General features: G+C 37.7%; 1 protein-coding gene across 1 annotated transcript in view; it reads right to left on the bottom strand.

Annotated features, from left to right (window-relative positions):
• The window catches only part of DNAH5 (dynein axonemal heavy chain 5), a gene marked incomplete at its 3' end in the record, with an annotated part of 148,604 nt that overhangs the window by 73,187 nt on the left and 61,768 nt on the right, over positions 1–13,649 (bottom strand). The window contains exons 18-22 of the mRNA XM_017524678.2: positions 9,876–10,041; positions 8,920–9,159; positions 7,171–7,361; positions 7,003–7,081; positions 3,809–3,942 (exon numbers count right to left, since the gene is read on the bottom strand). Of these exons, the coding sequence (XP_017380167.2) occupies positions 3,809–3,942; positions 7,003–7,081; positions 7,171–7,361; positions 8,920–9,159; positions 9,876–10,041 (810 nt within the window). The remainder of the gene's footprint in view (positions 1–3,808; positions 3,943–7,002; positions 7,082–7,170; positions 7,362–8,919; positions 9,160–9,875; positions 10,042–13,649) is intronic.

Here is a 13,649-nt window from a genome sequence, read left to right as displayed (position 1 = left end):
AAAAAAAAGAATGTTCTTTGCATATTGATCTCACTCATAAGTTAGTACAAAAATAAATGTATTCGCATGGGCATAGAGAGCAGAATGATAGACAACAGACTCAGAAGAGTCAGATTTCTCATCAACCTCAGAAGGGAGGGTGATGAGAAATTGGTAAATAGGTACAATGTACATTACTTTGGGTGATGGATACCCTAAAATCCCAGACTTGACCATTATGTAATCTATGCATCTAACACAATTGCACATGTATCCCATAAATTTATACAAATAAAAATAGATAAATAAATAAATGCCAATCAAAGCAGAAAGAGCAACAACAACAAAAGAATGTTTTTTTGCAGAATTTGGCCTGACTTTTGTATAGTTTATCTTTGCTTCTGTACCTCCGCAACCTCAACTGTTCCTTTTCCTGTTTCATCTTTTATAGTAAAGTTCTGTAATTACTATAATGTTATTAAATGTGTGACTATTTTACTATGATTGCTACTGTTAATATTTTACTATGATTATTACTGCTTTGTTACTACTTTAGATTTTGTGTGTCTGTCTCAATCTTATTTTTCTCATAATCCCTATTATTTAATATTAAATATGCAACTTCACAAAACAGGACATTTTCAGGAACATGTTTATTGTATTCTATGAAAAATTCATATAATTATCTTTCCATTGATGACTAATTTAACTCATTAGGCCAGATTTCTTTTTCAGATTAGCCTCTTGGATTTACTTGGTAGATAATTGTATCATCTACAAATAATTAAAATTTTGTCTCATTTATTTATTTATTGTAGAGACAAGATCTCACTATGTCACCCAGGTTGATCTCAAATTCCTGGCTTCAAATGATCCTCTCATCTCAGCCTCCCAAAGTGCTGAGATTACAAACATGATCCATGGCACCTGGCCAAAAAATGTGTCTCTTCATTTCTAATTCCTTTGTGAATCAAGTTTTTCCACTGGCTTATAATTTCACAGTTATATCTGCATGAAAAACAAATTTAGCTGACACAGAATACAAATGCAATTATTTGAAATAATTGAGCATTACAGGATTCTAAATAGTCTGATTATTTTAAGTAAATTGCACCAATCTGCACCAAACCAAGACGTAGTTCCACACTCCCAACATACAGCTAAAATGTCCCTCAGAGCTTCAGATTTAATGGATGTTGATACTTCCCATCCACTAAAATGCAGACTGTTAAACCTATCACTGCCTGTCCCCGCCACAAATGATTCATTTGTATGAGCTGAAGTGTTGACATGCATACCAAGAATGCATTGCAACAGCATGTAGACATATCCATATATGTATGATGGTTTGAAGAATGAATTACAGATTATTGAAGATTCCCAGAAATGGGCAGGAGTTCCAGAATTCTGAGCTTTCTCAACATTCAAGAGCTTATAATATTAAGAATATACCTTAACTAAATACATTGGAGGCTATTTTTTACATTAAAGTGTCTGTCTTTATTAAATTGGAACTTTTTCACATGGAGGTAACCTAGACCTCAAAAGGAAAATGACCTGAATAGGAAAATTAGATGAACTACACATGTAGAGTTGTTCTGATTTTGTTACCAAGGTGATTTTGATTGTTTGGTCCAGCTCAACGTTTCTTTTCTTCTTTTTCTTTTTCTTTTTTGAGACAGAGTGTAACTCAGGCTGGGGTGCAGCGGCACCTCAGCCCACTGCAACATCCTCCTCCTGGGTTCTGGCTATTCTTGTGCCTCAGCCTCATGAGTAGCTGGGATTACAGACATGTGCCACCATGCCTGACTAATTTTTGTGGTTTTAGTAGAGGCAGAGTTTCACCATGTTGGCCAGGCTGGTCTCAAACTCCTGGCCTCATGTTATCCACCCACTGCGGCCTCTCAGAGTGCTGGGATTACAGGCATGGGCAGCCACAACCAGCTTCTTTTCAAGTCAGGTTGTGTTATAAGTTGATGGCCAACCTATGGGTGTGCTAAAAGCAGGTTGCATTTACATTCTAATTCAATTAGCTATAGCAACAGCAAAGGGGTAGGGATCAACAGGATTTTTGGTGGTTGAAGCAGAATCATTCAGATAGGTCTATGGCTGTGGAGGGCTGCCTATATCTAGCACTATGACTAAGTGTACATATATTCTCCCAGAAACAATTTGGCTATCCTATAAATCTTGAATACGTTTTTCAAGTTGTTATAAATGCCAACCTTTTTTACTATTTTAAGGCAGGCTAATTTCTGAGCATTTCCTTCATGTAATGTAAAAGCAAGCAATAAAAGTGAGACAGAGGCCAGGTGCAGTGGCTCACGCCTGCAATCCCAGCACTTTGGGAGGCCAAGGAAGGCAGATCACCTGAGGTCAGGAGTTTGAGGCCAGCCTGACCAACATGGTAAAACCCTGTCTCTATTAAAAATATAAAATCAGCTGGGCGTGGTGGTGCATGTCTATAATTCCAGCTACTCAGGAGGCTGAGATGAGAATCGCTTGAACCTGGGTGGCGAAGGTTGCAATGAGCCGAGATCGTTGCCATTACACTCCAGCCTGGGCAAGAAGAGTAAAACTCCTTCTCAAAAAAAAAAAAAAAAAAAGTGACACAGAAATAAGTATTTTATTGCCAGCACTGTATGTTAACTTTAACTATGATTTCTTACTCTTAGATTTTCATAATAGTGGTTGATCATGCTAGAGAAACTAGTGGACCTTACTGCTGATTTATTTTATTTTATTTTATTTTATTTTCTAGGAACACCGAGACACTCGAAAATATTTCTGAATGCTTATTGTTATCATGGAATATGATTTAGTATATATCATTTAGTATAGAGCCTAATAATCTAAGTACTAGATAAATATTTGCTGAGTTATATGTATGCTGTCCTAGGGGAAAATTAAATACAGGACCTTCAATATATTAAGAAAGGAAAATTGAAAGTGCATAAATGCAAAAGATTTCCAGTTCCCTTGGGAACACAATAAAACTCAATATTTCCTCACAATGTTACAGCAATGGTATCCCTTCAGAGTGTTTTCAAACTAACATAACTCACTGTATCAAAACTGAGTAACAGAAAAAAATGTATCTACTGAGCAACCACTATTCCTTGAACACAGGGAAACATTATTAAAGAGTCAACAAGTCTCACTGGCCATGTGAATTAGAAGATTTTTTTTTTAAATAAAATATGACTTCAAGATTTTATATATTTTTGTCTAAAAAATGATTTGCATAAAAAAGGGGAAGTTGAGGGGAGCCTACGCTAAAGGAAAAAATTACCTTGAATCTACATTCACGTCCAGTACCGTACAAGTTTGTATTGACAGTACTAATCTCTTCTTTATTCTCAGTTTCATCTAATTTCCATGTGGCAGTATAAATAAATTTTTCTCTGCTATTTTATAGCATTTGCCTGACTACTCAAATATGACAAAATGACTACAAACCTTACTCTATTTCAAATGTGTTAGTATCACTGGTTCTTTGAAGGTGAATTATAACAACAGTCTGACTTACGGTTTGGAACATACTCGATTTTTTTTAAGTTAGATTCATTTGTATTAAAAGAAGATGTTAAAGGCATTAAACAAAACACAGTATGAGAGTAGGAATAATTTTATGTCACCTTGCAATCTAGAATGAAAGATCTTCAGTTAGACAAACATTTGCTAAGTACATACAAGATGCCATTCGCTGCTCCCTGAAAGCACAGTGGGTGAGACCCAGGCTGCGGACAGGACAACCTTGTGATGTTCATCTTCACACTGGTGCCTGTTGTGAAGCAAAAGACATTCCTGGCAGACCCTCTTGACATACCTTTTTGGTGGAGTTGATAATTGTGCTAAGCACAGAAACTAATTTTACAATCTCTTTGTTTTCAGAAACATTCTTATAATAGTTCTTGGTTTGCACAGGAATGGGTAAATTTATAGATGCTATCTCCAAGGTATCTAAAAGGAAAAAAAGAAGAGAAAAGTGTACATTACTAGCACAAGAATGTACTTTTAGAAGATGAGGATATTTCTGTAATAGGAAAGCAAGGACTTCTGAAAATCTTCTCCTTTATAAAACAATGAAAATAATGGAAAGAGTTATCAATGTCAACTTTTCAGGACTCTGTAAATTAATCAAAGCTTGCAATAATCCAAAAAGTATTTATTCAAGAACAATGCTGAATCTTGGTAACAACAGCAAGTTTCGTGGTGTTTTAACTTGCTCTAGTCTCATTGCCACTCTCTGGCTATGGGGTAGCCTAGCAGCCTTACAACCATTATAGCTGAAGGAAAAAAAATCCACCAGTAATTTAGCAGTCCCTGGAAGGGCAAGCCTGGACTTGGAGCTCCTTAGGGAGCTCCACAGAATTCTCACTCTTTGAGCTGTCTGGGAGCTCCCTGGAAAAGCCTTGTTCATTCAACTAGTTTATTTTTATTTGACATGACTCAGAACTCCCTGAGGAAAAAAAAAAAAAAACAAAAAACAGTCCTATCCCCATGGCATTTGTGAAAAGACTATCAGCAAAAATTGCTTAACTTCACAGCTGCCTGAAGCAAATGATATTAGTTGGGGCAAATAAGTGGTTGGCCAAAAAGGTTAAAAATCTGGGGACTGAGAAGAGTAAAGTCAGCAACGTGGCTGAATGAGAAGGTCCTGGCTCTCCCTCCACCCATAGACACACCTAGTACACATCTATTCTCAGATCAATTCCACCTGAGAGAAAGTCAGAGACTCATGGAGAGACTCCTACTTACGTTATAACCAAAAACACATCCACATCAAATGGGCAGGAAAAGTGGAGACACACTTGGATATGAATCCTGCCCTGGACACTGAACCATAGAATTGGGAAAGGGATGGGCAACACACAGCTTCTCTCTGCGGAAACGAGGCTTTGTATCACCATGACTCTTAAGGTTCACATGGGTCACCGTAACTCTTAAGGTTCCCCATGGTTTGGCTCTTAATTGACCAACTCTGAGAGTGTAGTGTTAGACACACAAGAGTCTCTCCAGACCACAAGGAAAGGTGATGGCTTTACCCAGGCATGAAGCACTTACAGAGGCTTCATTCCGTGGAAGTTGTGCAAAGAGGGGGCTTTAAAATCATGGCCTCTTGTTTCTCCCTCACATCTAGTGCCCCAACATTTACAGCTTCCACCCAAGGGACTACATTCTAATACTCCTATCTGTGGGAGCAGAGGGGACTGGCATTTGTGTGTCTCTCTAGACCACAGGAAGAAGTGGCCATTTAATATGAGTACACAAGCACTTCAACAGGCTTTATCCCCCAGGAGCAGTGCAGAGAAGGGGCTTTAAAAACAGAGCCTTCTGCTTCTGTCTAGATGGGGTTAATGCTATGCATTGAATGACCCAATTTTTGCAGCCACCTTCCAAAGGACTCAATCCTAAATCCCTTAGGTGGGTGAACAAAAGGCATTAGGCATATGCAAATTTCCCTAGATAACAAAACAGAAAGATAGTTCATTTTTTGTTTTGTTTTTATTTATTTTTAATTTTCTCAATTTTAAGTTTAGGGGATACACATTGTTCCGTGGGTAAATTGCATGTCACTGGGGCTTGGTGTACAAATGGTATTATGACCCAGATAGTCACCACAGTACCCAACAGTTTTTTGACCCATAGCCTCATGCCACCATCCCTACTCAGGCAAAAAGGTAGTTTTAAATAGACATGGAAATACTACCAGGGGCTATATCCCCTCAGAGCAATGCAGAAAAGGATCAAAATGTTCCATTTTCTTTCTGGAAGGGGCTCCTGGCACACCCTTTAGTGAGTGGCTATCTGATGGTCTGGCTTCTAAACACTGTACATCAGGGAGTTAATGGGGCAAAGAAACAGGAGCCCTCCAGCAGCTGGAGCCAGAGCTCAGCATTCATCAGTCTTCCCTCTAGCTCACATAGCGATAACTCTAGGCCTACCTATTCTTTCTGGAAGGTGTTAGGACATGCACCAAGCGCCATAACTTCTACCGCTCCTACCCAAAGACTGTCTCTTTAATGATCTAGGTAGATCTCTCAAATACATAACCTAACATTACAACTCAAGGAACTAGAGAAAGAAGAACAAGTCCAAAGTTAGCAGAAAGGAGGGAATAAAGATCAGAACATAAATAAATGAAATGGAGACTAGAAAAACAATAGAAAAGATGAACAAAATAAAAAATTGGTTTTCTGAAAAGCTATATAAAATTGACAAACCCTTAGCTAGACTAGGTAAAAAAGAGGACTCCAGTAAATAAAATCATGAATGAAAGAAGAGCTATTACTACTCATAATACAAAAATACAAATTATTATGAGAATGCTAAGAACAATTTTGTGCCAACCTAGAAGAAATGAATAAATTCCTAGAAACATATAACCTACTAGGATGGAATCAAGAAGAAGCTGAAAATCTGAACAGAACAATAGTAAGAAAAAAAGACCAACCCAGTAATTTAAAGTCTACCATCAAAAAAAAGCCTAGCACCAGATGATTGCAGAGCTAAATTCTACCAAACATTTAAAGAACTGATACCAATATTTCTCCAGCTCTTCAGAAAATCAAAGAGAAGGGAATACTTCCAAACTCATTTTACAAGTCCAGCATTACCCTGATACCAAAGCTAGACACAGATGCTACAATTTCAAAAAACTACAGGCTAATATCACTGATGGACATAAATGCAAAAATCCTCAACAAAATACTAGCAAACTATATTCAACAGTGCATTTAAAAGATCATTCATCAAGATTAAGTGAAATTTAGCCCCTGGATGCAAGATTGGTTCAATATATGCAAATCCATAAATGTGATTCACCACATCAACAGAAGTCAACTAAAATGGTGATGTTAAAATATGTGGACCTTGATACTTTGTCAACTTCAAATTGGCTCACAGGTTAATATTCTGATCTAAAATAAATTGAGAATTACATGGAGGGGTTAAAAAACATTTAAACTCAATTAATGTTGATTTACAGTGCCTCTTTTAAAAAACTAAAAGAACATTTACCTTGAAGTTCATTTTCAACATCAGAATCACTGTCTTCATTACTCTGCAAAGCAGCCATTTTTCTTTCTTGTATCTTTTTCTACAATGTAAAAGGATACTGTTCAGCTCTGTCCCATGTGTAAAAAAAAGTGGTTTCCATATGAAACCATTTCTGCACCCCATACCCACCTTGGACCTCAGTTCGCTGCTCCACTGTCCAATCCCCTTCGGGACACTGATGATGCACTCCACAGCTTTGTTCAGGGTCTGCTGTACATCTTCCAGGGCAGGGGCCATGGTGATGTTGGGAATGGCCAGAGTGACACTTGCCCGGAAAATGGGCACACTGTTCTGCTTTATGTTAAAGCCACTGTTACTGTCTGAATTAACCCAAAACAAGGAAGAATTCACGTTTTTCATTTAAAACAAGATTTGTTTCTTTTTAACTATAAAAATTAAAACAATACATAATAGGTATAAAATTGGTGAAATATTTGTTGAATGAATGAGTCAATTAAAACTAATGGAGGATCTAGTTTTGTTCAATATAACAGAGCAGTTCAGGGGGATCCAATGCATTTTCTGCTGTTTACAACTTCTTAGAATACCCTCCATAAAGACAACCCACTGTGTGCGATCAGGCTTAATTATAAACACTTCTCTAAAATATTAAAGATGATTCTTCTAAATAACAGGATACCAACAAATTAGTTAAATGTAGCTTAAGTAAGCCAGGAATGAAAAATGGGACTATCAGAATAAGCCAAAGTTAGAACAAATAGCCACTTTGGAATTTCAGATAAAAATAGGCCTTTCCTACCATGGTGTGTAAAATCCTAACTTGGGGCAGTTAAAAAATGGAAAAGAAATAAAGAGTAATTTGCCATTCATATTGAAGGTGCTTATACGGTTGAACATGGGTATAGGTATGTAGATATAGACATGTATGTGTATATATATGTGTATCATAAATAACTTTACATAGTTGCAAATATCTGTAATATAAAAGCTGGGAAATAACTGTGATTTAATATTTAGCCTATCAGCCAACATTTACTAAGTTCTAATAATAACCCTGTCTCAAAGAAAAGAACTATCCTTCATCTTGAATAAAGTAAAACATAATAAGCCATGGCACCAAACGAAAAAAAAACTTTCAGAGTTTCTACTTTTATTTACACACTTTTAATTACATATTAAAGATGCTTCCCTTTAAATTCCAAAATTCAAGATATGTAAAAAGATATTATCATCCTATTATTTAAGTTTTCATTAATTACTATTATTTGTTTTCTTTTTACCATTTTTAACTTAAAATTTAATTTCAAGATGCCTCTAGATTTGACAGAATTTTGTGGCCCACCTGGGAAATACAACACCTATTTCTAAACTGTACTGAGGAAAAGATGATGATATTGAAAATGAGGAAACCAGCTAGAAAATACTAAATTAACATAAAAATAGTAAAACACTAATATATATCCTTTGATGAATGTGACATTAGTAAGATGTTTCCATTTTGTAAGACTGGATAACAAACCTAATGATTCAACAATGAAAGAATCTTTTCCATATAACTTCTTTTAAAGCATGTACTTTTTTCTTTCACCAATTAAAATAATTTTATATATTTTCATCTTATTACAAAAAGACTAAAATACTACCAATTTTCATGTTATTAACAAAAGCTTAAGCAAACTATTTCACCTCCCTGTGCTGTGCTCCAGTTCTCTGATTTAACATGAGAGTAATGATAGTATCTACTTAATTGTTGGAATGATCAAAGTCCATAATGTTTAATATTACAAGAAGGCATTAAATAAATGGTGGCTACTTTTTAATTATTTAAAATCAGGAATGTACGTGTGTGCGCGCTCACACACACAAACCAGCAACTATGCCTGATCATCCACCAGGCAAACCACATGAGATTATTACCCCGGAAGTTAATTGTGTGAGAGGAATGAATGTGTTTGCGAATGGCCTCTAGTGTATTCCTTGTAACTTTCAGAAGAGCATCCATGTTCTGATGGTTGAAATGAGAGAGCAACTCGCGGGCTTCTTCCCCTAACATCTCAGTTTCTTTCTTTTTCCTCGAGACTGTTGTCAAAAGCAGGGCATCAGCCCTAGCACTGATGGATGATGTCAAGGTGTCAAAATTTCCTTCTTCTCTTTTTGCTGATACAAGATGAAAAAGAGATAAGTTAGATGGATGCATAGACAGACAGACAGACAGATAGATAGATAGAATCATCTATTGCAATTAAAGGATAAATTACATGCAGTTTAATATCACTTAAACATCACACTTCTTAGGAAGTGAGGACATCAAAAAGTAAGGAGAAGGAAATCAGGAATCAGGTGGATTGACGGAAGCATATCCTTCTCAATATGAGAAAACAGCCGACAAGAGAGGCAGGAACTACGGCTGAAAAAGCTACACTGGCCCCCACTGGCCTGGGTTCTGGTGCTACCTCCCACCAATAGCCCTAAAACTTCGGGGGGATAATTTCCCTTCTTCACATCTCAGTGTTCTCCTCTGCCCTGCAAAAGGTTTGCTCTAGGATAGACACTCTCTGAGGGGAATTCCAATCAATAATCCATCCAACTGTAATGATAAGGTAAAATAAAACACCCACCCACATACAAATGTAAAGAAAGCTAACAAGGGCCAAGGCAAAGTGCATGTTTGCAGTTTAACCAAAAGTAGTGGGAATTAACAACATAGAGCCACTACAATATGCTCAGGGTCATAATTTCAGATTTGTACGTATCATTAGAAAATTGGGAGGATGTTTATAGAAGTAGAAATTAATAGCTATGCAGAAAATTCCATTTTAGTTTTCAGTAAATGTCATAGAGAAACAAGACCCTTTCATTATCCCATCTCTTACCTGAACTTTCATTTTTGGAATTCACACTATTCTCATTGGATATTTTTTCACTATCTTCTTTAGATAAAACTTCCACATCCAGCAACATATTTACAAGCTCATTGACTGCCTCCTCCACTAATGAGCTTTTAAAATGTAGTATTTGTGCACCGTTTACGCAAAGATCCTAACAACAACAACAAAAAAAAGACAGCACAGTGGTATATTGTTTATCTAACTCTTAAGAGCACAGAAGCAGTGATAGCAATGCTGTGGCTCAGCCTCCAGGTGAGATTTTAGCCCCAGTGATGCTTAGCCACATTCTTCACTCCAGCACAGGCCAGGTGTCCTATAAAGGAATGTGTTAAGGACAAGGGCACCAAGTGGAGCAGTGTAGATGGACCAAAATTAGAGGCACTTCTCCAGCAATAGAGAAAATACCTCCAAAAGCCACCAGCAGCCTTTCTTCCATCACATAAATCAGATCCTTCATAGCACATAAATTAGATCCAGCCACCCTTCTTTCTCTCCTTGTCTTTGCCGACAAACCATAGTCATCTCCTCATTAATTTCAAAAATACTACCTACCCCTCTAACTATATTGTACTTTTCTCAAGAACGGATTTAATAAATATAAACTAACGTGATTTGGGGCATGGTGATCAATTCTGTAGGAGATTAGGTAGACAGATAGTTAGAGAAGGATGGTACAGACAGAATCAGTGGTTTACGACCTAGTTGGAAAGTAAGCCCATGAAATAATAGACCGTCAGCTGGGCAGTGTCCAGCTCCATTCCAACTTCCAGCATTATACACTTATACAGCTTGAAACTAGGATTCAAATCCTTGCTCTGCATGATCCTGAAAATCCATCTCAGTTTCAATTCCTGCATATGTATAATGGTGATGATGGCAGAACTCACCATAGTTTTTGCAAGTATTCCATAAAATAAATGCACGTAAAACACTAAAGAACATAAAGTAAGCACACAGGAAGTGCTCATTATTATTATTGGTTGAAAAATCACATACAACCACAGGGCCTAAATATTTGCAAAGGTTATTCATCTCATTTTATATAAACTAACTCCTCAATTCTCTGAGAGAATGCTAATTTTTTTAAAGTGTGAATCTTAAGTCCTCTGACTCTACCTTGGAGAGAAACACACATGTGGTCTCCATTTTCAGGGCCGGCTCTCACAGGGAATCCTCAATTAACTTTCCAGTAGCTCTTTCAGTCCTCTCACTAATACAGACACATGTTTGAAATCATAAAATTCCTTTATACTGAGGGTTCTAGAAGATGGAATTGATAGCCTCTCAAAGACTAGTATAGTTCTAGCAATGTTGTTTACATCTCTTAACTTTCTATGAGATGGCATAACCATAAAAATGTAAACAGCATAGAAATTAACAAAGCAGAATATAAACACAATGAGAAAAAAGAAGTAATAAATAGACTCATTAAAATATCCCCTAAGACAAACAAAATAAATGAAAGATGCTGCCTCCACTTATCCTGCTTCATGTCAACTAACCTCCACGATGAAACCCAAAAGCTGAAACTCACCAAAAGGGCCTGTCTTTGAATCCTGAGTGGTATCCTCCTTGAATAATCAGCATGGAGCCCCACCATTTCCTCATTCCCATGATGCTTCAGCTTTGGCAAACCAAGAACCCACCAGACTCCACATCTACTCCAGGTCTCTTCACCCGTACTCCCTGGTTCATGCCCTCTCCTAACATGCTTTCACACTTTAACTTTGTTTTGCTAGTATTCTTTGCTCCATCGCTCTCTCAACCTTCCACTGCCCCACCCAGGAGAAGCCCAACCCAGGTGAACCAGGTGACCTACCCTCTCCATCGGCACACATAGGTCATGCTGATGCAGATGCTTGGCACTGGGAATTCATGGTACCCAAACTCAACCTGGCCTCAAATGCTTCTTAGGAATCAGCAACATGACTATAGCCACTTCCCTCTACCAAGCCCATAATAGCTGTGTCTTCAAATCCATGTCTTCAAATCATGACACCATCCTTCCTCATGATACTCAAAGAATGACCTTGATTTCTACAGCACAAAGCAAACCGAGTTCGTGACAAGGGGACTCAAACAAGTCCCACTGCCCTCATGCAGAAGGCAAATTGGCCATCATCCTGAGCCCCTCTTCCTCCTGTTTCAGTGAATGCAATCATTCTCCTTTCATTCAAGGCTAACTCCACAATCTGAGTTCTGAATCACAGCTTCTCTGGCTTCCTCAGAAAACAAGCCTACCCCTTTCTCCCTCTCTATTGATTTTCCACCTGAGCATATGAACGCCCAATGTACTTCAACTCAACACCCTTCTCCAGCTACAACATGCTTCCACCTCAGGGCCTTTGCACATGCTATTCTTTCTGCCTGGCATGTTCTTCTCCTAAAATGTTCACATGGCTTAGACTCTCACTTCCTCCCTTCAAATCTAATCACAGAAGTCATCACTGACCATGGACATGAAATCACAACTTGCTATCAGGTACTCCTTTTCTACATCATCCTTTTCATTTCTCTCTATAATTGAATTATGCAAAATCAACAAATTCAAGATAAATGATTTATTAATACCTATACTGGTAATCAACAAAGCAAATTCAAATTGGGTTCCATGATTTTGCTACTTAAACTAAAAGTAGTAAACAGTGTTTGTTGGAAGGTCGTGAAGCTGGTTCTTTTGTATTGCTGGTGGCATTATAAGTTGGTAACATCCTATTGAGAAGCAATTTGGCTACAAATATCAAGAGCTATCCAATAAGGCCCTACTCTCTGACACGATAATTTTATTTTGGGGGAGGGAATAATATTAAAGGGGAAAATACATGATACATGCATATATTTATTGCAGCTCTTGGCAAAATATCAAAACTTTGGAAGCCATCTAAAGGTTCAGCAATAAGAAACTGGTAAGTAAATTACAGTGTATCACCTCAATAGAATATTCTGAAGGCACCATTAAAAGGCTGCCTATGAAAGCTATATAGCCACATGAGGAACATTTTGGGAGGAAGTGTTAACTAGGAGAAAAAAGCACTATTCAAAACCTGTTATATGTGTAATAGAAAACACAACTTTATTAAAAAGCTTAAAATGCATTAATATTACAATGGTGAAATGATTGATTAAAATGCAATTTTTTTCCATTTTTAAAATATTCTAAAACTTTCTTTTACATTTAAAACAAATGTATTTTTAATAAAACAATCATCAGAAAAGGAGTAAGAGTAAAACCATGGAGGCAAGTGATTTCTCAGAGGAAGAGATCATTTTTTAAACCATTACAAAGAACAAGGGGGTGGTTAGGCGTACCCACAGTTAGTGAGTGTGAGGAGGAGGGACTAGAAATTTCTGAAATGTAGACAGTACGTTTTAAGCATAGAGTGACTTAATATAACCTGCCATATACACAGGAAAGGGTGAACACAGCAGGCCTGAGACTGCTCTCCTTAGGAGGTCCTGCTCGGGAGGTGGTCCCTTGGCCGGCGTCTGGAAGCTTGGCTTTCGGCAGGGCCCCCTGTTGCCCCTCTGATAAAGATAGTTTGCTGTGGCCGGGCGCGGTGGCTCACGCCTGTAATCCCAGCACTTTGGGAGGCCGAGGCGGGTGGATCACGCGGTCAACAGATCGAGACCATCCTGGTCAACACGGTGAAACCCCATCTCTACTAAAACTACAAAAAATTAGCTGGGCATGGTGGCGCGTGCCTGTAATCCCAGCTACTCAGGAGGCTGAGGCAGGAGAATTGCCTGAACCCAGGAGGC

Source organism: Cebus imitator, unplaced genomic scaffold (assembly GCF_001604975.1).
Source record: "Cebus imitator isolate Cc_AM_T3 unplaced genomic scaffold, Cebus_imitator-1.0 Scaffold35, whole genome shotgun sequence".
Taxonomy (NCBI): Eukaryota; Metazoa; Chordata; class Mammalia; order Primates; family Cebidae; genus Cebus; species Cebus imitator.
This window is presented reverse-complemented; position numbering and strand designations above follow the sequence as displayed.